The 22,417-nt window shown below is 43.3% G+C and overlaps 1 protein-coding gene and 2 pseudogenes across 3 annotated transcripts; all 3 read left to right on the forward strand.

Moving 5' to 3' along the window:
* The first annotated feature begins 1,005 nt into the window (after nt 1-1,005).
* LOC145532642 (calmodulin pseudogene) lies at nt 1,006-1,344 on the forward strand (annotated as a pseudogene).
* Nucleotides 1,345-8,900: 7,556 nt separating this feature from the next.
* Nucleotides 8,901-9,256, forward strand: LOC145532641 (elongin-B pseudogene; annotated as a pseudogene).
* Nucleotides 9,257-15,255: 5,999 nt separating this feature from the next.
* On the forward strand, nt 15,256-16,158 carry NUPR2 (nuclear protein 2, transcriptional regulator). Of its 3 annotated transcripts, none has more exons than XR_014073449.1 (2): nt 15,256-15,780; nt 15,936-16,158. XR_014073449.1 is itself a non-coding variant. In XM_081558139.1 (2 exons), the coding sequence occupies exon 1, from the start codon at nt 15,295-15,297 to the stop codon at nt 15,589-15,591; it is 297 nt and encodes a 98-aa protein (XP_081414265.1). In that variant the 5' UTR covers nt 15,256-15,294; the 3' UTR covers nt 15,592-15,597; nt 15,936-16,158. The 3 variants fall into 3 exon arrangements, 1 of the variants encoding a protein (XP_081414265.1); XR_014073450.1 differs by having other exon boundaries at nt 15,256-15,770; XM_081558139.1 differs by having other exon boundaries at nt 15,256-15,597.
* The last annotated feature ends 6,259 nt before the right edge of the window (nt 16,159-22,417 follow it).

A 22,417-nucleotide genomic window follows, 5' to 3' on the forward strand; every position in this document is an offset into this window, starting at 1 on the left:
AGGAAATCGGGAAAGGCCTTTTGCTTAAGTCATAGAAAATAAGAAGAGGTTTTTTATAGTAAACATCAGAAAGACAGATATCTTCAAGGTGAGCGCTGAGGCAGCCTTCCGAGAATCCCTGAGGCCTGAGAAGCCGTGCTCAATCATTCCTCTTTCCCATGACTCTGTCATGGGTGGGATCTCGTGGGCTGGCTCCTGGCACTCTTTCTTCAATTTCAGTCTGAATTTGGCAATAAGATTCTTCAGAAAACTAAAAGTAGAGTTATCATATGACCCAGCAAGCCCACTCTGGGGCATACATCCTGACAAAACTATAATTCAGAAAGATACATATACCACTATCTTCATAGCAGCACTATTTACAATACCCAAGTCATGTTCATTGACAGATGAATGGATAAAGATGTGATACACACACACACACACACACAGGAATACTATGAAGCCATGAAAAAGAACAAAATACCATTTGTGGCAACATGAATAGATCTAGAGATTTTCATACTATGTGAAGTAAGTCAAAAAGAGAAAGACAAACACCATATTATATTACTTATATGTGGAATCTAAAAAAATGACACAAATGAACTTACTTATGAAACAGACTCACAGATAGAGAATGGACTTGTGATTGTCAAGGAAGCAGATAAAGAAGAGGAGGGAATCACCTTGCTGTATACCAGAAAGTAACACGACATTGTATACCAACTATACTTCAATTTTAAATAATCTTTAAAAGTGTACACATAAGCTTTTTGTGTGTTATCGCATGTAAATTTTACCTAAAATATGTATAAATATAAACATATAAACCTTAAGAAGAAATAATATTTCAGAGAATCTGAGTAGAACTAATGAACTGAATGTCTGTGTGACTGTCACCTGAAGACAGGTGACACTGACAGCATGGTTGACCAGCTGAAGGGAAAACAGATGGCAGAACTGAAAGAAGCTCTCCACTGTTTGACAAGGGTGGTGATGAACATCCAAAAATTGAAGACTGTAATGAGGTCTCTTGGGCAAAATTTCCTAAAAGCAAAGTTTCAGGATAAATTAATGAAACAAATGGTGATGAAAATAGTACAATTAACTTTCTGGACTTCTTGATAATGATAGCAAGAAAAATGAAAAACAGAGAGTAAAGAAGAAATCAGAGAAACATTCCTTGTGTTTAACAAGGATGACACTGTCTATGTTGGTGCAACATAACTACCTCACATGATAAAACACCTTCAAGGAAAATTAACACATGAGGAGGCTGATGAAATAGTCAGGGAAACAGATATTGATAATAATAGTCAAGTAAACTCTGAAGAATTTGTATAAATGATGTCAGCAAAGTGAGACCATTGTACAGAATATGTCAAAATTCCTGTACAAAATTAATTTGCCTTTTTTTTTGCCTTTTTGTTGTCAAAAAAATATGCATGACTAATGATTAGGGCTTACTCCTCTCACTTTTTCTCCCTTATCTCACTATCACTGTCCTGTACCTCATTTTTTAAAGTGCATCAAGTAGCAAGTTGTACATGGCTTACTAAATTACTGGCTTTCAAATTTGGGGAGTTTAGTATCCCTTAACATTTTTAAATTTTATTGAAAATATCTAAGATTTTTTTATTTAGGAATTATTAAAAGCTTGCAGATGTCCTTGGTGGTCCTGTGGTTAAGACTCCGAGCTCCCAATGCAAGGCGTGTGGGTTTATATCCCTTGTCAGGGAACTAAGATCCCATGTGCCACATGGTGTAGCAAAAAAAATAAAGTAAAATGAAAAATAAAAAGACAAAAGTTTTCATATTAGAAATGAAAACATAATTTAAAAATATTTACTTGTTCATTATGAAATAAAAGCTATTACATATTGACATAAATTTTTAAAAATAATTATATTTTCCCAAACAAAAAAAAATTAGTGAGAGAAGTGGACACATTTTACATTTTTGCATATCTTTTTAATGTCTGGATTAATAAAAGACAGCTGGGTTCTCATATCAATATTCAATCTGTTGTGGTATGACACTTCATGTAATCTCTGGAATAAATAAATAAGAATAAACAGTTATCGAGCAAGAGAAGTAACAATAGCAAAGATAGTGAAAGTCACTCAATCATGTCTAACTCCTTGCGACCCCATGGACTGTAGCTCACCAGGCTCCTGTCCATGGAATTCTCCAGGCAAGAATACTGGAGTGGGTTGCCATTTCCTTCTCCAGTGGATCTTCCTGATCCAGGGACTGAACCCAGGTCTCCTGCACTGCAGGCAGATCCTTTACCTAGATGGGATCGCCTGCAATGCAGGAGACCCCAGTTCGATTCCTGGGTCGGGAAGATCCGCTGGAGAAGGGATAGGCTACCCACTCCAATATTCTTAGGGCTTCCCTGGTGGCTCAGAGAGTAAAGCATGTGCCTGCAATACGGGAAACCCGGGTTTCATCCCTGGGTCAGGAAGATCCCCTGGAGAAGGAAATGGCAGCTCACTCCAATACCCTTGCCTGGAAAATTCCATGGACAGAGGAGCCTGGTAGGCTACAGTCCATGGGGTCCCAAAGAGTTGAACATGACTGAGCGACCTCACTTTCTTTCTTTCTTTCCAGTATCCCTGGGCTTCCCTTGTGGCTCAGCTGGTAAAGAATCCACCTGCAATGTGGGAGACCTGGGTTTGATCCCTGGGTTGGGAAGATCCCCTGGAGAAGGGAATGGCTACCCACTCCAGTATTCTGGCCTGGAGAATCCAATAGACTGTAGAGTCCATGGGGTTGCAAAGATTCCGACATGACTGAGTGACTTTCATTTTCACTTTCTTTACCATCTGAGCCACCAGGGAAGCCCCAGCAAAGACAACAACTCCCAGTTCTGCTTCAATGGTAAAGACTAGCCTGAGATGTTTTGCAGAATTTAAACTCCCCAGGCACTCAACTACCAGATCAATTGAAACCTAAGGGATGGCAATGTTGACATTTTCTGATCCTTGAAGCTTCAATCAACTAAAGCTTGGACTCTGGACAGCCAAGCCCTTCCATGAATATGCACGTACTCTTAGCTTAAAAATTCCCCAATTTTGCTGTTTAGAGAGATACACAGCTTTGGGAAAGATCTTCTGTGTTCTCTTTACTTGCTGCAAGTAATAAATCCTTCCTTCTTCCACTCTTTCACTTGATTATGACTTTTGGGTCGATACCTACCAAGAAGCAAATCCAGTTTCCAGGTAACAGCAGCAGTCCACTGTCTCTATGGGGTGCTGTGTCTATGGCTGTCATTTCTCTCCCAGGAGATGCTGTACTGTCCAGCTTCTTCTTACATTTTATATCCCCCACCACTCTGGTCTTGCAATATGGCAAGCTGCTGAGTCAGTGTTGATCTACAGCAGCTATGACTTCAGAGTTCATCAGGGCAGTTTGTGTTTCAGAAACAGGAGAAGGTAGACCCAGCCCATCCCTGGCCAACATATCGGGTTGAAGACATTAACTGTGAGTCTGCCTTTGCTCCCAGGGCTCTTTGAATAAAACAAATTCACTTCTCCCAAGGAATTCTCAAAGTACACCCCCACCAATGGTGAATCTGAAACTGTGTACCTCAGACTGGGACTTGACCCTACTGGTCAGGACTCAAACCCAGCCAAAACTCATGGTTTTCCAACTGAGATCACACACCTGGTTTCAGCACCTAATGAATCTCAGGTTCTTGATGTCTCATCACGGAAAGAATTCAGTGAGAGACAAGTGATAGGTAAGAAGTGAATTTATATAGAGAGAAACACACTCTGCAGAGTGTGGGTAGTCTCAGAAGGAGAGGGCAGCCTCAAAATACAGCAAGGTTAGTTTTTACCAGGAAAGGTTAGTTTTTACCAGCTGGGTAATTTCATAGGCTAATGAGAGGATTATTTCCACTATCTCAGGGAATGGGGTGGGGCTTTCCAGGAATTGGGCCATGGCCACAGCCCACTTTTTAATCTTTGATGGTTCTCTGAACTGTGCTTGTGGGTGTGTCACTTAGCTAGGTGATGTGCTACAATGAGTGTATGATGAGGCTCGAGGTCTAGTAGAAGTTGACTGATCCACCATCTTGGACTTATTTGGTTCTAATCAGTTTATGTTGTATTCTAGGGTTATATCATTCTTTAAAGTTTGTGCTCTGCCCCCTTCCCTCCTATTTCAGATCTATCTTTCTAGAAGTCCTATCTTAAATTCTCTTCTTATATTCTTTCCCTCCTTAAATTACCTCTCACACATCTGCAGGGACAGCAGACCCAGATCTCAGTGGGGCTGGCAGCCAGCTTCAATGATGAAAGGAGGCCCTAATGTGGGGACCAGTGGGAACTGTGACAAACTGAACGTCATTCACATTCAAAGGTTCTTAAAACTGCTAGTCAAACCAAACATATGAACAGGAAGCCCACTTCAATCACCAGCAGCCAATGTGGGGCGTTTTATTTACATTTGATAGTACCAATTGCTTAGTATTAATTACAGGGCCCTTCAGATCCAGCCACTCCTACCAATTGTTACAGGGAAGAACTGATTCCATGTTGGATCTGTTTCTGTTACCTTAACCTTTGCTTCCCATTGCTTTTGTTCACTGAAAGTGTTACCGAGTCCAAGCTCACCTTGCTTGCCTGTCCACCTGCGGATGGCTACAGGAAGGAAGAAATCAACACATCCCCTTCCCGAGGCTAGTTGTTCCAGGAGATATTTGTAAGATTAATGGCCTTTTTTACTTTACTATCTCACCTCCCTGCTCTCTGTTCTATAAAAGAACCTGGCATCCAGACCTCGATAAGATGGTCATTTTGAGATGGTAATCTGCTGTCTTCTTGGTCAGCCAGCTTTCCTAATAAATTCATATTCCTTGCTTTAACACTTTGTCTCTCAGTTAACTGGCCTGTCATGTGGTGAGCAGAATAAGCCTGGACTTGGTAACACCATATCCCTACACTCTGATTACATGACATGCTTTCACATATTCTCCCTGTCACCTTTGTGTATTCATTCTTTTTGTCCCCCCAACATTTACTGAGCCCCTAATATGTATCAGGCACTATAATGGGTCCTGAGGTAAAAAGGGTAAACAAGAGTTTCTGTCCTCATGGAGCTTAGAGTGTATGTCAATGAAAAACTGATCAGTCCTAGTGGTGCTAGTGGTAAAGCTCCGCCTGCCAATGCAGGAGATGCAAGAGACGTGGGTTTGATCACTGGGTCGAGAAGATTCCCTGGAGGAGGAAATGGTACCCCACTCCAATATGCTTGCCTAGAAAATTCCCTGGGCAGGGAAGCCTGGTGGGCTACAGTCCATGGGGCTGCAAAGGGCAGACACAACTGAGTAACTGAACACATACAAACATCTATGAAAGAAATGAAAAATTTTATCCAAGTCATATTGAGGATTATAACCCAGGAACGGCCTCTCAGAAAACTCTGAGAACTGTTCTGCCCATTAGAAGTCAAAGCCCAGTTAAATAAGTTTTGGGGGACAGAGGGTTATACATTAAATGATGTACTATTAACAGTTTACCCAATCCTGATTTGCAAGTACACAGTGATGGGTCATCATAATGCCTTACAAAATCAGGAAGGAATGTCATACTTTAAGGAGCTGTTGTGTTGGTGTTGGGAGAACGCTGCTCTTTATGGCTGAGCAGATATGTCTGCCTAAGGGACAGTTTGGTCAATATATAATGCAGATACACAAGGCACAGTAGAGGGCAGAGAGAAGGCAGGGGAAAGTTTTTATGTTTAAATTTTTCCTTTCTTGCCGTAAAGTATAAATTTCATGTCACAGTAGTGAGGAGACATATTAACAGTTACCAACCTGTGATAAGTACAATGAGAGAAGTACAGGGTTTGATTGAACTATACACAAGAGGCACCTAGCCAGATCAGAGAGAGATGGGCTTGGGAAGGCTTCTCAGAGGAGTAGATATCTTAGCTGAGGTTATGGATGAGCTAAGGAAGCAAAGATGAGAGTGAAAGGGTTAGGGTGATGTTAGGGAGAGGGTTTCCTGGAAGAGGAAACAGTACTTATAAAGGTCCCCAAAGAAACTGACATTCCATGTGGCTAGAGAGAAAGGATATAGGAAAGAGTGTCACAAGATAAAACCGGAAAGGTGAGGAAAGGTGGGATCTTTCCAAACCTTGTGGACAAATGAGTCAGATGTTAACCTAAGGGCAATGGGCAGCCAACAACAGTTGTTTTTTCTAAGTTATTTATTTATTTGGCTCCACCGGGTCTTAGTTGCTACATGTGGGATCTTCATTTTAACTTGTGTCATGAATCTTCAGTTGCAGCACATGGAATCTTTTTTTTTTTTTTTTTAAGTTGTGGCATGTGGAATCTTTAGATGTAGCATGTGAACTCTTAAAGTTGCAGCATGTGGGATCTAGTCCCTGATCAGGGATCAAATCTGGGCTCCTTGCATTGGGAACTCAGAGTCTTAGCCACTGGACCACCAGGGAAGTCCCAACAGTTTTTAATCAAGGACTCAAATTTGTCTTTTAGAAGAATTCCTCTGAAAAAAAAAAAAGAGAATTCCTCTGGCCTCATTGTGAAGAACAGGCTGAAGCAAGCAAGGGGTGGATGCAAAGAGGATATTTAGAGGGCCCTCACAGTAAACCTGGAGAAGGCAATGGCACCCTACTCCAGTACTCTTGCCTGGAAAATCCCATGGATGGAGGAGCCTGGTAGGCTGCAGCCCATGAGGTCGCTAAGAGTCGGACACGACTGAGCAACTTCACTTTCACTTTTCCCTTTCATGCACTGGAGAAGGAAACGGCAACCCACTCCAGCATCCTTGCCTGGAGAATCCCAGGGACGGCGGAGCCTGGTGGGCTGCTGTCTATGGGGTCGCGCACAGAGTCAGACACGACTGAAGTGACTTAGCAGCAGCAGCAGCACAGTAAACCAGCCGGAGATGATGATGACCTGGCATGCGAAGTGGCAGTGGGGTGGAGAGCATGGATCAGACTTGTGAGAGAGAACATGCCACTCAGAGATTTAGTGACGGTGGGAAGACAGACAAGAGGAGGTACTAATGATGATAAACCTAAGAGTGCCCTGATCCCCTCTTCATCTTCATGGACCCTGCAGGCACCTTCTTACCCACTGTTCTCACACTCTGTCCCACCACTGGTTTAGCACACCACACTGTATAATGGTGAGAGGCTGGGTGTCTTTCATCCTTGTTATGTTGGTCAGGGACCCTGTATCACTCAGGGTCAAATTAGGAGATGGAAGCCACACAGCAGTTGGAACAGCTAAATTTTAATATATATTATTATCAACTATAACAGGGGATTTCAGTAAAGAGAGATTGGCTACTAGCCAAAAAATAAAGTGAGCTCTAAACAATATAGGATCAGCATATATAAGATATATCCATCACATCCCTAAGCTAAGGTAGAGCACCAGGGCTGAGATCCAGCTTGTTGGAGACTTACACAGCCATGGGTAATTGGATGGCACAGAAGTCACTTAGCGCTGCACCAATGGTGAAACCGAGTGTAGCCCTGTGGGTCTCCCAGGCACAGAGGCCGTTGTGTCCCATTTCTGTTGTCAGTGAATTTTAGGTTCTTTGTTCATCTCGAAAGAATTCAGAGATGAAGCACAGAGGTAAAGAAAGTAAGTGAGTGAGCGAGTGAAAGTCACTCAGTTGTGTCTGACTCTTTGCAACCCTATGGACTGGACTGTACAGTCCATGGAATTCTCTAGGCCAAAATACTGAAATGGGTAGCCTTTCCCTTCTCCAGGGGATCTTCCCAATCCAGGGATCAAACCCAGGTCTTCCGGATTGCAGCCGGATTCTTAACCAGCTAAGCCACAACTCTTTAATATTTATTTATGTATTTGGCTATGCCTGGTCTTCATTGCAGTGTGAAGGTTCTTTAGTTGTGGCATGTGGGATCTAGTTCCCTAACCATGGATCGAACCCTGGCCCCCTGCCTTGGGTGCTTGGAGTCTAAGCCACTGGACCACTAAGGAAGTCCCCAAGTCCACTCTTTACAGGAGTAAAACATTCTTCTTTGTTATTCTGAGTAGATTAAAGTTAGCTTTTCCGTCTTCCCATAGATAACTTGGGCAACATTTCTAGACTTGTCTAGAAAGTAAAGCAAAAGTTTATGTAAGCAAGGATACATTCTCAAAGGGAGAGTGGGCAGGCAGGTGAGGAGCTGCCAACCTGGGTTTCTTTGGCAAGTTGGTTTTGAGGAGGGTAAGAATGAAGGGGCTGAATATTCCCTGGGGAATGAGTTTGGGCATTGACCCTCCTGATTTTTTCATCCCAGCTCCGTTTTACTGAGGGAAGGAGGGATTTTGTCCCTATTTAGCTAGAGTAGAAGTGTCATGGTATACATGCCTGATGACTATTCTTATCTGTCAGGCTAATCTTATCATAATGACAGCACAGTGAGCAAAAGGTTACATTTGGATGCAGGGGATTCCTGCCTTTCCCCACCTTTCTTGGTCACCTACTCAGTCCCTTATCACCCAATTTCCTGTCAGTCTGAAGGTGCCTGCTTTCCTTATCTGCCCATGGACTCCCACTGTTTACAAGATGCATGACTTTTCTGTCACTAGGCCCCTGGCCCCATTTCTCTGCTCCTACCTAACTAAGCTGCATGCTGCAACATTTCTTGATGAGATTCCAGCCTCCATGACCTTCCCTGAGTTCCAAAGGGCAGAATCAAAAGAGTTGCTAATCAAGGGAGGAGCCATCAAGAAACCACTTGATTAAAGAAATCAGAGCAGCTCATCGAGATGAGATCACCTGAGAAAAGGTAGTGCGAGCCCTGTACACACCCTAATCTTGTCAGAGACCCACCTTGGAGTCCCTGTTATAAAACCCTTCATTCAATCCTCCTGGGTTGGCAGTCAAGGGGGAAAGGCAGCTGCTGCCACCGCCACCACTGCAATGGACGTGTTCGTCATGATCCGGCGCAGCAAGACCACCATCTTCACTGAGGCCAAGGAGTCGAGCACGGTGCTCGAGTTGAAGCGCGTCATCCAGGGTATCCTCAAGCGGCCGCCGGATGAGCAGCGGCTGTACAAGGACGACCAACTTCTGGACGACAGCAAGCATTGGGAGAGTGTGGTTTCACCAGCCAAATGGCACTGCCTCAGGCCCCAGTGACTGTGGGGCTAGCCTTCAGGGAAGATGAGGCATTTGAAGAGGTGTGCATCGAGCCCTTCTCCAGCCCACCTGAGCTGCCAGATGTAATGAAGCCACGGGACTCAGGAAGCAGAGCCAATGGACAAGCCGTGCAGTAAGACCCCCGCCTCAACTGCCCCACTAAAAGAGATTTGGGTGTATTAAAAAATTCTCCTGGGTTGGGACACATAGTTTTTCAAGGCAGAAGCCCTTTGCCTGGCGAAGTAATAAAGCTTTCCTTGTCTACTTCACCCAAAACTCTGAGATTCTCTTTGGCACTGGTGTACAGAGAAGTTGAACTTTCAGTGACAATGGTAGTTTCTAGAAATTTGCCCTCCAGAATGTGTCAAGAACCTACCATCTAGGGCTTCCCTGGTGGTCTAGTGGTTAAGAATCTGCCTTGCAATGTAGGGGACAAGGGTTGCATCTCCGGTCCAGGAAGATCCCACATGCCTTGTGGCAACTAAGCTCCTGTGGCACAACTACTTAAGTCTGCACACCTAGAGTTCACGCTCTACAACAAGAGAAGCCACTGAAATGAGAAGCCCATGCAATGCAATGAAGAGTAGCCCCTGCTTGCGGCAACTAGAGAAAGCCTGAATGCTGCAATGAAGACCCAGCACAGCCAAAATATAAATTAAAGAAACAACAAACAAACCAAACCTATCAACTAGGGTGTCAAGAAAAGTCATTCATGAAGAGGAATCTCAATGGAGGCATCTTGAGACAAAGCCATCCAAGGTGGGGAGAATTTGGGGGAAACTACGGCTGCTGGGTGGTGTTGGCTCCTGTCATGGCAGGAATGGGGCTCTGGAGGAGCTACATGAGTGGGGACCATGGTGCTGGAGAAGCCATCTGCACTGCAAGAGCCGAGCACTAAGGAACCCATGCACAGTGCAGGAGCCTGCTACAAGAGTACACTAGAATTGTTACCACCAAAAGGGCAGTTTCCTTGGTTCTTATCCCCCAAAGGAAAGAATTCAATCAAGAGACAGAGAGCAGTTGTAAATAGCAAGAGTTGTATTAAGCAAAGCAGAAGTATGCTCCAAAAAGAGAGAGAGAAAATGAAGGAGAGCAGGCTGCCTGGAAACAAGAAGCTGCCTGCAACAGGGTGGGGTTGGTTTTTCAGAGTGGTGGCAAGTCCCTCTCTCTGTCCTGTGTTATTTGACTAAGTTGATTGGCAGCTTTAGGTTGTATAACTTTCCTCCTAGTGCACAGGTGCTTACCCACAAGCACCCAAGTAGAACTCACCATGGGGCGGAGTTCAGTTCAGTCGCTCAGTCGTGTCCGACTCTTTGTGACCCCATGAACCACAGCACGCCAGGCCTCCCTGTCCATCACAAACTCGCTAAGTCCACCCAAACCCATGTCCATCGAGTTGGTGATGCCATCCAGCCATCTCATCCTCTGTCGTCCCGTTCTCCTCCTGCCCTTGATCTTTCCCAGCATCAGGGTCTTTTCAAATGAGTCAGCTCTTCGCATCAGGTGGCCAAAGTATTGGAGTTTCAGCTTCAGCATCAGTCCTTCCAATGAACACCCAGGACTGATCTCCTTTAGGATGGATTGGTTGGATCTCCTCGCAGTCCAAGGGACTCTCAAGAGTCTTCTCCAACACCACAGTTCAAAAGCATCAATTCTTCTGTGCTCAGCTTTCTTTATAGTCCAACTTCCACATCCATACATGACCACTGGAAAAACCACAGCCTTGACTAGACGGACTTTTGTTGGCAAAGTAATGTCTCTGCTTTTTAATATGCTATCTAGGTTGGTCATAACTTTCCTTCCAAGGAGTAAGCGTCTTTAAATTTCATGGCTGCAATCACCATCTGCAGTGATTTTGGAGCCCAGAAAAATAAAGTCAGCCACTGTTTCCACTGTTTCCCCATCTATCCGCCATGAAGTGATGGGACCGGATGCCATGATCTTAGTTTTCTGAATGTTGAGCTTTAAACCAACTTTTTCACTCTCCACTTTCACTTTGAGTTACTTTGAGTCATCTTTTAGGTCTTGGTGCACCTGTGCTGGCAGGTTTTCTCTTGTTTGGTCCTGATAAGGCTGAAAACTTATCAGTCCTTGGTCGCTAAAAGGGAAGAGCTCGAGGTATGTTTTGATCACCAGTGTGGGGTCAGGGTAGGGAAGGCAGAGAGAAAGATGACTCTGTCCAGGATGGGGCATGGACCTGCTCATGTCTGACTAACTACCTAACAAAAGGAGAAGGGAAACCCCTTCCTCCTGCAATTACTCTTCCAGAGCATTCAGTTGACAAAAATTAACATTGTGTCAGCTGGTACAGAAAAAAATACTTAAGTGGTCCACCTCAATTTTTGCACAGCAAGAAATAAAGGGTGAATTTGGAGTCAAGAGGCAATTAACTGGAACCTGGCACAGACTCCATCTAGAAATCAACATGGAAAGGAAGGTTCTGAAAGAAGAAAAGTATATTCAAGTCTGTTGCCCATTTTTAACCAGTGTTGTTTTTTGGTTCTTGTTTTTCATATATTCTAGATATTAACCCTTATCAGATATATGATTTGCAAATATTTTCTTCCATTCTGTAAGTTGCTTTTTCACAACTCCTGATAGTATTTTTTTTCTTAAGTATTTATTTTTGTTTATTTGTTTGCATCAGGCCTTTGTTGCAGCATGTAGTTCCCTGGCCAGGGATTGTACCCTGGCCCCTTGCACTGGGAGTGCACAGTCTTAACCACTGGACCATCAGTGAAGTCCTGTCCTTGTATTTATGTTTAACAGCAATTTTTATGTCTTCATATGACAACAAGTTACTGTCTAGCATCCTTTCATGTCAACCTGAAGGAATCCTTGTAGCATTTCTGGTAGGACAGCTCTAGTGGTAATGTGTGGGAGAGTGGTATGGGTAGGGGTTGGACAAATGTAGTCAAAAGACACAAACTTCCAGCTATAAGCCAAATAAGTTCTAGGGATGTAACATACAATATGATTAATATAATTAACACTGTTGTGTATTATATACAAAAGAGAACAAATCCTAAGAGTTCTCACCACAAGGACAAAAAATGCTTTTCTATGTCTTTAATTTTGTGTCTATATGAGATGATACAGATGTTTACTAAACTTACTTGTGGTCATCATTTCATGATAGTGTGAAAGTGTTAGTCACTCAGTGGTGTCTGCCTCTTTGCAACCCCATGGACTATAGCCCAGCAGGTTCCTCTGTCCATGGGATTCTCCAGGCAAGAATACTGGAGTGGGTTACCATTTGGTAAGTCAAATGATTATGCTGTAAACCTTATACAGTGCTCTACACCAACCATATATCAATAAAACTGGAAGAAAAATGTGTATTAAGGTATATTTATGAGGGAAAGAATTCTAGCTAATAAATGTAGAAGAAATTATTGAATTAAAAAATTACCATCTCACAGAACCTAATGAAATAATAACAAATGAACATGACAGCAAACAAAAAAATGAACCATGGTTGAAACTATTAGATTGAAACTATTAATGTTGAACTATACAATTGCAGGGATAGGCTGTCACCACCTGAGCCCACTGATCACTAAAATTGGGGCAATGAGCTATTGTGGGTCTCCTGGTGTGATGCCAACACATATCACCTCCTAGGAAAGTGAATCTGTGCATAAACTCGCCTCTAGAATCAACCTCAATTGACAAGATATGGGAGAGAGAGGAACAAGTTAAATGACATGACAAGGAAGCAGATAAATCCACAAAGTGGGGCATTTACAGGACAGCTGACCCAGTTTTTGCAACAAGTCATGTCAAGGCAAAAGGAAAAGGGCAGGGGCCACCCTATATAAGAAGTGACCTAAACACCATAACAAGCAAATTTCATCTGTAGATTTTTTTATGTATTCCAAGTTGTGTGTTTCCTATTGTTGTTTAGACATCGAAATTATGTAAGAAATAGGTCGAGTTTTTTAGAGCTGTACACTGAGATGCATGCTTCCCAGGTGGCTCAGTGGTAAAGAATCTGCCTGCCAAGCAGGAGACATGGATTGGATCCCTGGGTCGAGAAGATTCCCTAGAGAAGGAAATGGTAGCCCACTTCAGTATTCTTGCCTGGGAAATCCCATGGACAGAGGAGACTGGCAGGCTACAGTCCATGGGGTTGCAAGAGTCTGACACCACTTAGTGACTAAACCACTACCATTGAGATGCACAGGAATAAAATAACTTAAGATCTGTAGCAGAGCAAAACAAAGGGATAAAGCAAACCAGACAAGATCTTGATAATTGCTGAATCCTAGTGAGGGGCTATGAGAGTTCTTTGTTCTATTTTCACTTTTGAGAATGTCTGAATAGTTTCACAAAAAATTCTAAAGAGATTTTTTTTTTTTAAAGAGATAATGTGTGGGAGAATGGTATAGGGATAAACATTAGTTTCTCTCTTTCCCAGTAGCAGGTGTAAGACACGTGGGTGGAAGAGAAAATCCCCTGGGTGTTTTATTAAAAACACTCTCCTGAGACTTGCTCATTTAAAGAACTACCAAAATTGCCCTCAGAGCTCGGTATGTAGGCCACGCCCCACCAGGGACACGACTTCAGAGAGCAGGGGTAAAAAACTCAAATTGGCAACTTGGTCACAGACATAAACTCAGCAAGATCAAATATCTGAGGCCTTTTTTTTTAAGTAGAGAATTATTTTCCATCTATTAAGAAAAGTCCCCCGGGGGAGGGGGATGGCTGCAATATTTGTGGGAAGAGAATTATCTGCACTAGTTAAACCAAACCCAAACAAAGGCATTCTTGGCACTAATACCCTGAGAGCAGCGTTTAGGGAGACAGTAATTAGGCAATTAGACCTGGGAGTCGCCGCAGAGCCTCGGGTGCCGCTGGATGTTAATGACTCCTGCTCCGCGGTGCAGCAGCCCTTGGCGAGGAAGTAAGCCTGGCCTTTTCTCAGCGCAGAACACACCGCCTGATTCCTCTCGCCTCTGCTCCTCTCCGAGAGCATCCTTTCCCCCATGCCCGTGGGGCTGGACGCAGCCGGGGCTGGCGGGTGGGACGCGGGGCGCGCGCGGCTGCTTCCCGACTCTCGGCCCTCACTCCCGAACTGCCAGAGCATCAAGCTATATAACACCAGCGTCCCCTGACCACAGTACTTGGGCACCCGCGGATAATACGAAATTGCCGCGCGGTTCCTGGCCTTGCACCAGGCAAGGTAACTTTCCCTCCTTAATTGCTCAGTTAATACTTATTTCCCACTCCTTATCAAACACATGGACTATGGAAAGGAAAAAGAACTAATGTATGTCCCTAGCAGCCAGGAATACTTTTAGCATTCTGATGCATTTCCTTTTCATCTAGATGTGTTTTAAAAATACATTACTGGGGGACTTCCCTGCTGGTCCAGTCGCTAAGACTTGGCACTCCCAATGCAAGGGAACGGTTCATCCCTGGTCAGGGGATTAGATCCCACATGCCAACTAGATTCCACATGCCGGAACGAAGGTCGAAGAGCCGTGTGCTGCAACTAAGACCGGTGCAGACAAATGAATGAATCAATTAAAAAAAATACATTTCTGGGATACCAGAGATATTATTTCAGAACCCTATTTTTCATTTTGCATCATTACTGCGCAAAGCTTCCCTTGTACCTAAGTTGGTAAAGAATCTGCCTGCAATTCAGGAGACCCGGGTTCAATTCCTGGGTTGGGAAGATCCCCTGGAGAAGGAAATGGCAGCCCACGCTAGTAGTCTTGCCTGGAAAATCCCATGGACAGAAAAGCCTGGCAGGCTACAGTCCATGGGGTCGCAAGAGTCTGACACGGTTTAGCGATCAAACCACCATCATTACTGCGCACTTAACTCATGTCATCAAATAACCTAACAATGCTCACTGTTGATCGCCCCGAGGAATGAACAGTCCCCTCACTATTGATAATTGGCTAATTTCCCACTTTTGACCGACGTAAACGAATCTTCGATCGGATTTGCCAAACGCCCCTCTCCCACCGTGGGTGCACAGAACTGTGAGGAGAAAAAGGCCGTGGTTCCCCGGACTGCATGCAGCGCAGAGGCCTCACGCCGGGGAGTATCCCAGCTCTGTGACGTCAGCCCTAGGCTCCACCCCCTCCGGCGAAACCAATCGAAGCGCGGGGCGTGGCCCTCCAGAAACGCGCGCGCCTGCCCGAGCGGGCAATCCGGCGCGATGGACCCGACCGCTCCCACTGTCCAGCCTCGAGCCCAGCCACCGCCACCCGACGTGTGGCCGCCGGTGGGCTCCGAGGAGGAGTTCTATGACTGTCCGGATTACTACTACTTGCGCGACTTCCCAGCCTGCGGGGCCGGTCGCATCAAGGGCCGGACGCGGCGCGAGCGAGAACTGCGTACCAACTGGCTGGTGCCTGGCGGCCACGAGCGCAAGATCGCGCAGAAGCTCCTGAACAGCCAGCGCAAGCGTCGCCAGCGCCAGCTGCAGCCCCGGCCGCGCACCTGTCTCGCCTGAGCGCCGGTGCGTGCGGGCAGCCAGCGGCCCGGGCCCCGGGGAGCCGCGCGATCGCCCAGGCGGCGCTCCGATCCGTCCCCTGCGACTCGAACCGGCACAGTCGCCCCCTTCTGATGCTGCCCTGCGTAGCCAAGTCATTAGCTGGGCCCTCTAAACTCCCAGCTTCTCTCCCGGCTGCGGTTAGAAAGTGTAAATTTATATTTTGGAAATTTGTAGTTGGGTAGACGGGGCTAGGAAACGCGGAAAACATCTTCCTAAAAATACAAAGAAGGGATTTAATTGCAGTGTTTATGCACGGACTAAAGAGAATAATTGAATTTTGTTTTTTGTCTGGTTTTCTACAGGATACCCATACCCGAAGGACCTGATATAAGTATTTTCTCTGACTCCAGCTGTAATTGTGGTCCTAAGGGGAACAGTCCATGTTGGTCAGCAGAACTTCTTTTCAACATCGCTTAAGTTTACTACTTCAGTATCTTTTCCTTACTGACTGTTAAGTAACATCCAAGTGGGTATGCCTGCTTAGGGTTTAGGGTTTCTCATTAAAAGAGAGCAGCAAGAATGGCATTTTAAGTCTTCTCGTGTTTTTTGGTTAAGTTGCTGTGGTAATTTGTTTCAAGACCACAAATATTTGAGTTCTTAAGTGTAAAGAAGTGACAGAGATGAATACGGGCAGAACAAAGATAGGAATTTGTATTAGACTTTAACTCAAATGTCATCCAGGACTGTGTACCCTTAATATTTGTTTGCCAGAATAGGAGTATTTTAAATTCAAATGCTGTATGCTAGGTTCTCTGCACTACTGGCCCACAACAATCCTTTGAAGTGAACACTATCTCCATTCCTCAAGGGATTCCGAGGCATAGAATTCAAGTAACTTTCCAGAGGCCATACAAGTTAGAAGACAAGACATAACAGGTACTCAAAAACATTCACTCTTCCCACCACCACCATTTTCATCAACTGTAGACATCCTTTTGTGGCTCAGAACCACCCACAAATTCTGTGTCCAAGAATTAAAGATTATGCAGAGTATGGCAGGGTCCCTTTCCCATCTCTTCAGTCTGCATTCTGTCAGGCCTTTGCACCCAGTGGTAAGTCCCTGGTTAGGAAAGAAGGGTGGTGTTCTGGAATGAGCAACCTGAATTTTAGCGATGGCTGTGCATCGACCTGGCATTCAGCAGACTTTGAGTGGTAACTACTTTCAACTTCTGCCAAGCTTCAGGTTTCACATTTGTAAAATGGGAATAATATTGGGTTACCCTGCCAAACTGATTATTGATCAAGTATATAAAACATCTAACACACTTAAGGGCTTGACACATAATCGGTGCTCAATAAATGGGAATTATTTTTAAGTTTACAGAACATGATCCCTCCTCTTTTTCCTCTCGTCAGGAAGCCTTAAGTTCTTTCACTCACTTCATTAATTCTTTTAAAATGTCTCCAACATTCAGGCAGTGTGGTAGGAGGCCTCCTGGCTTTGGAGTAAAATGCCTGTATGGACTTGGGCAAGTTGCTTAAACTCTATACATCTGTATCCTTACCTATAAGTTAGGAATGATACAGTACTTATTTCAAGAGTTCTTGTGAAGCACAAATGAAATAATGCATATAAAGCTCTCTGCCTGATATATAATAGACAAGTAGTTACTAATAATGTTCCCAGTTCAGTTCAGTTCAGTTCAGTCGCTCAGTCATGTCTGACTCTTTGCGACCCCATGAATTGCAGCACGCCAGGCCTCTCTGTCCATCACCAACTCCCGGAGTCTACCCAAACCCATGTTCATCGAGCCGGTTCTGCCATCCAACCATCTCATCCTCTGTCATCCCCTTCTCCTCCCGCCTCCAATCCTACCCAGCATTAGGGTCTTTTCCAATGAGTCAACCCTTCGCATGAGGTGGCCAAAGTATTGGAGTTTCAGCTTCAACATCAGACCTTCCAATGAACACCCAGGATTGATCTCTTTTAGGATGGATTGATTGGATCTCCTTGCAGTCCAAGGGACTCTCAAGAGTCTTCTCCAACACCACAGTTCAAAAGCATCAATTCTTCGGCGCTCAGCTTTCTTCACCATCCAACTCTCACATCCATACATGACCACTGGAAAAACCATAGCCTTGACTAGACAGACTTTTGTTGGCAAAGTAATGTCTCTGCTTTTAAATATGCTATCTAGGTTGGCCATAACCTTCCGTCCAAGGAGTAAGCGTCTTTTAATTTCATGGCTGCAGTCACCATCAGCAGTGATTCTGGAGCCCCAAAAAATAAAGTCTGACACTGTTTCCACTGTTTCTCCATCTATTTCCCATGGAGTGATGGGACCAGATGCCATGATCTTAGTTTTCTGAACGTTGAGCTTTAAGCCAACTTTTTCACTCTCCTCCTTCACCTTCATCAAGAGGCTCTTTAGTTCTTCTTCACTTTCTGCCATAAGGGTGGTGTCATCCGCATATCTGAGGTTATTGATATTTCTCCTGGCAATCTTGATTCCAGCTTGTGTTTCTTCCAGCCCAGCGTTTCTCATGATGTACTCTGCATATAAGTTAAATAAGCAGGGTGACAATATACAGCCTTGACGTACTCCTTTTCCTATTTGGAACCAGTCTGTTGTTCCATGTCCAGTTCTAACTGTTGCTTCCTGACCTGCATACAGGTTTCTCAAGAGACAGGTCAGATGGTCTGGTATTCCCATCTCTTTCAGAATTTTCCATAGTTTATTGTGATCCACACAGTCAAAGGCTTTGGCATAGTCAATAAAGCAGAAATAGATGTTTTTCTGGAACTCTCTTGCTTTTTCGATGATCCAGCAGATATTGGCAATTTGATCTCTGGTTCCTCTGCCTTTTCTAAAACCAGCTTGAACATCTGGAAGTTCACAGTTCACGTATTGCTGAAGCCTGGCTTGGAGAATTTTGAGCATTACTTTACTAGCATGTGAGATGAGTGCAATTGTGCGGTAGTTTGAGCATTCTTTGGCATTGCCTTTCTTTGGGATTGGAATGAAAACTGACCTTTTCCAGTCCTGTGGCCACTGCTGAGTTTTCCAAATTTGCTGGCATATCGAGTGCAGCACTTTCACAGCATCACCTTTGAGGATTTGAAATAGCTGTTCCCATCACCACTGTCTTATTTAGCCTTCAGGATTTTTTTTCCTTACCCTTAGTCTCCCTGTGACATCTCAGACATGGCCAGATTGATCTTCCTGAAGATCATTTTAATCATATAAAAACCCTCAATGACTGCTGTAACCTTGTAGGTTAAAAAGCTTAGATGCCTTATATTGTGCTGGAAATCATCTACTGGATTTTCTTAAATTTGTTTCTCACAACTTCCAAAAACACACTGGTTCTTGACACAGGTCTTCTGTCCTCTAAACTCACCATATTCAATTCTTCCTCTCCATTTAAATCTGTGCTATCCTACTCAGGATGCCCTTAATCAATTTTAATTTTTCTAAAACTAGTGTCAGCGCTACTTAAAAGTGCCACTTTCTCCCTGAAGCCATCATTCACACTGAATATCCATTCCCTTAAAATCCTTTAGAACTTCATATAAACAACACAACAACTTGTTTTATAGTATTTTGTACTTTTAGATCATCAGTTAAATTCATTCATTCTTTTTTGTCTGGTATGTGCAAGGCACTATAATCATATACATATGTCTTAGTTATCCAAACACAAAACTACATTTACAGTGTATGGACTTCCCAGGTGGTGCAGTGGTAAAGAATCCGCCTGCCAATGCAGGAGACATGGTTTCGATTCCTGGGTCAGGAAGATCCCCTGGAGCAAGAAATGGTAACCCACTCCAGTATTCTTGCCTGGGAAATTCCATGGACAGAGGAGCCTGGTGGGTCACAGTCCATGGGGTTGCAAAGAGTGGGACACAACTGAGCAACTGAGTACACAGTGTATGGACCTTAATATTTTAAACATCTCAGTTCCTCACAATGTCTGCTGTAAAGTACAGCATACCCATCAGCTATGTTAAAGCAACCCGTGAAGTGTTCCAGCTAGATTTTCTCATTTTAGATAGTAGAGCTTTTAAAATTCAAGTATGGTCACTGTAGAAATTATGTGTATTGGTTACGTATTGCTGTGTAACAAATTACTATCTTAGCTTCTGTGGGTCAAGAATTTGGGAGCGGCTTAGTTGGGTAGTTCTAGCTCAGGGTCTCTCACGAGGTTGGAGAAGAATTTAATTTGGCTCCACATTTTGAAGGGAGTGTCAAGGAATTTGAGGACATGTTTTAAACCACCAGAGTAGGTTTATTCATTGTGTGTTCACTGTAGACAAATTGGAAAATAGAGACAAGCCAAAAAAAAAAGAAGGAAGGAAGCTGAGAAAGCAGTATCCTATGGATAACATCACTACTTGGCTGTATATAATTCCAGTTTTTAAAATATATATGAACTTTCTCAAAATACATACTGTAGATACTATTTTATTATCTGCTCTTTCACTTAATATTTTGTGAAGACAATTCTCATGTTAGATATTCTTCTATAACATTTTAAATGGATGCCTAACATTTCATCATATGTAGGTACTGGAACTTAGAACTTATTTAACTAATTCTAAATACATTGCAAGACACTTAGGGTATTTCAGGTTTTCCCTATTTTACATTTTGTTAAATCAACATCCTTATGGCTAATTTCTTTCACATTCATGACTTCTGAAAATTCCTAGATATGGAATTTATGGAACAAAGTCTGCACAGTTTTAAAGCTTCTGATATTTATCTTAGCCTTCAGGATTTTTTCCCCTTACCCTTTGTCTCCCTCTGCAATTTTTAACTGCAACCATCGAGAGTCCATTCTGCCAAATGTCTGTATCAAATATCTGTAACAACGTCTGCAAGAGTTCTTTGTTCAAATTTTGATTACTGTTTAACTGAATTTGTGCCACTGCCTCAAGGCAACCAGTGTTATCAGCTAAAGATATTTTATACACACACAATATGGTCTTTTCTCTCCATTTCACACAAATAATAGCACCTTGCACTCAATTCTGCCATTTGCTTTTTTTCTATTGACAGTTTATCTTGGAAATCATTCCATATCAATATACAGAAAAACTTTTTTTTTGTAGCTTTATATTGTAGCTTTATATATAGCTTTGTTTTTCCAGTAGTCACGTATGGATGTGAGAGTTGGATTATAAAGAAAGCTGAGTGCCGAACTGATGCTTTTGAACTGTGGTGTTGGAGAAGACTCTTGAGAGTCCCTTGGACTGCAAGGAGATCCAACCAGTCCATCCTAAAGGACATCAGTCCTGAATGTTCATTGGAAGGATTGATGTTGAAGCTGAAACTCCAATATTTTGGCCACCTGATGCGAAGAACTGACTCATTTGAAAAGACCCTGATGCTGGGAAAGATTAAAGGCAGGAGGAGAAGGGGATGACAGAGGATGAGATGGTTGGATGGCATCGCTGACTCAATGGACATGAGTTTGAGTAAACTCTGGGAGCTGGTGATGGACAGGGAGGCGAGGCCTTCTGCAGTCCATAGGGCTGCAGAGTTGGACACGACTGAGCGATTGAACTGAACTGATATTGTGTGAGTGTGCCGTAATTTTTTTAACCTGTAGTCTACTGACAGAGATTTAGACTGTTTTTAATCTTTTACTATCACAAAATAACCTTGTACAAACATCTAATTTTCTCTCCTAAATTTAGAAATGAATGACTTAGCGAGGTAAAATTAAAATTGTCTCTGTTCTGGTCTGCATACCTGTCTGTCCAAAACTCTCCTCAGTCTAAGCTCTTCTGGTCCCAGAATGTCCTGTATAAATAAGGTTCCTAAAGCAATTATCCTTCAATTAAAAATAAGTATATAAATAAGGTTCCTTTCTCCCATCTCTTTTTATGAATTATCCAAAGGCAAATACAAAGGCTTACCATTTACAGTTTTCATTTCTTTAAGAAATTCTGTGAAAATAAAACTTTTTCACAATTTTTTTTGCATTATTTATCCCTCAGTTCCACAAACATCTTGCTGTTGCTGGAAAGGCTGCTTTAAACTCTGTCACCTCTGGTGAAACGGGGAAATTTCTGACTGACATCCAAGCAGAAATGGAGGTTCTACCTCTGCTTTCTCTCCTCCGTAAAACCCATCCCATCTCCAAGGACTTTTCCACGAAGCTCCCCATGAAATGCCAGTTTACTGGCATTAGTTTACTTGTCCCCTACTGCAGAGGCACTAAAATATATGGTTAAAAGAATTTTCCACCAAGTATCACTGAAGCACAGATCCTTGGGGCCTTTGCAATTGCTGTTCTGTCAGGAATGCTCTTACCCTTGGGGAGGCTTGCCTCCCCACTTCCTTAAGGACTCCGTTCAAACACCGCCCCTTCAAAAAAAAAACTCCTGCCCTCTCTGACACCTAACTCTCTATACCTCGCTTATTCTGCTTTTGCTTCCTATCACCACCATCTAATTAATGTAGGTGTTTGTGTCTCGCCTCTATGAATTTAAACTCCATGAAGGTAGTCTTGTTTCCTGCTCTATCTCCAGAACCTAGCTAGCACTTGGGAGATCATTCAGAACGCCTTATTTCATTATCAGTGAACGAATATCATTCCGATTACGGGCACAAGTTCTATAATACATATGAAGGGGTTCGGAAATGTGTGAAATACATAAAAGTAAGGCATTATTACTGTCTGAATTTAACTTTTGTTTACTGGATGGACAAAACACAAGTAGAACCAACTCGGCTCTGTCGATCCCTAAAATTGTCCGTTTTCTACATTTCAGTTCTTATTATGTGCCCACACTGTGCCTCAAAAAATATTTACTCAAATGAGGAACTTA

This window comes from Giraffa tippelskirchi, chromosome 13 (assembly GCF_054371585.1).
Source record: "Giraffa tippelskirchi isolate mGirTip1 chromosome 13, T2T-mGirTip1v1.2.pri, whole genome shotgun sequence".
In the NCBI taxonomy this organism is placed as follows: Eukaryota; Metazoa; Chordata; class Mammalia; order Artiodactyla; family Giraffidae; genus Giraffa; species Giraffa tippelskirchi.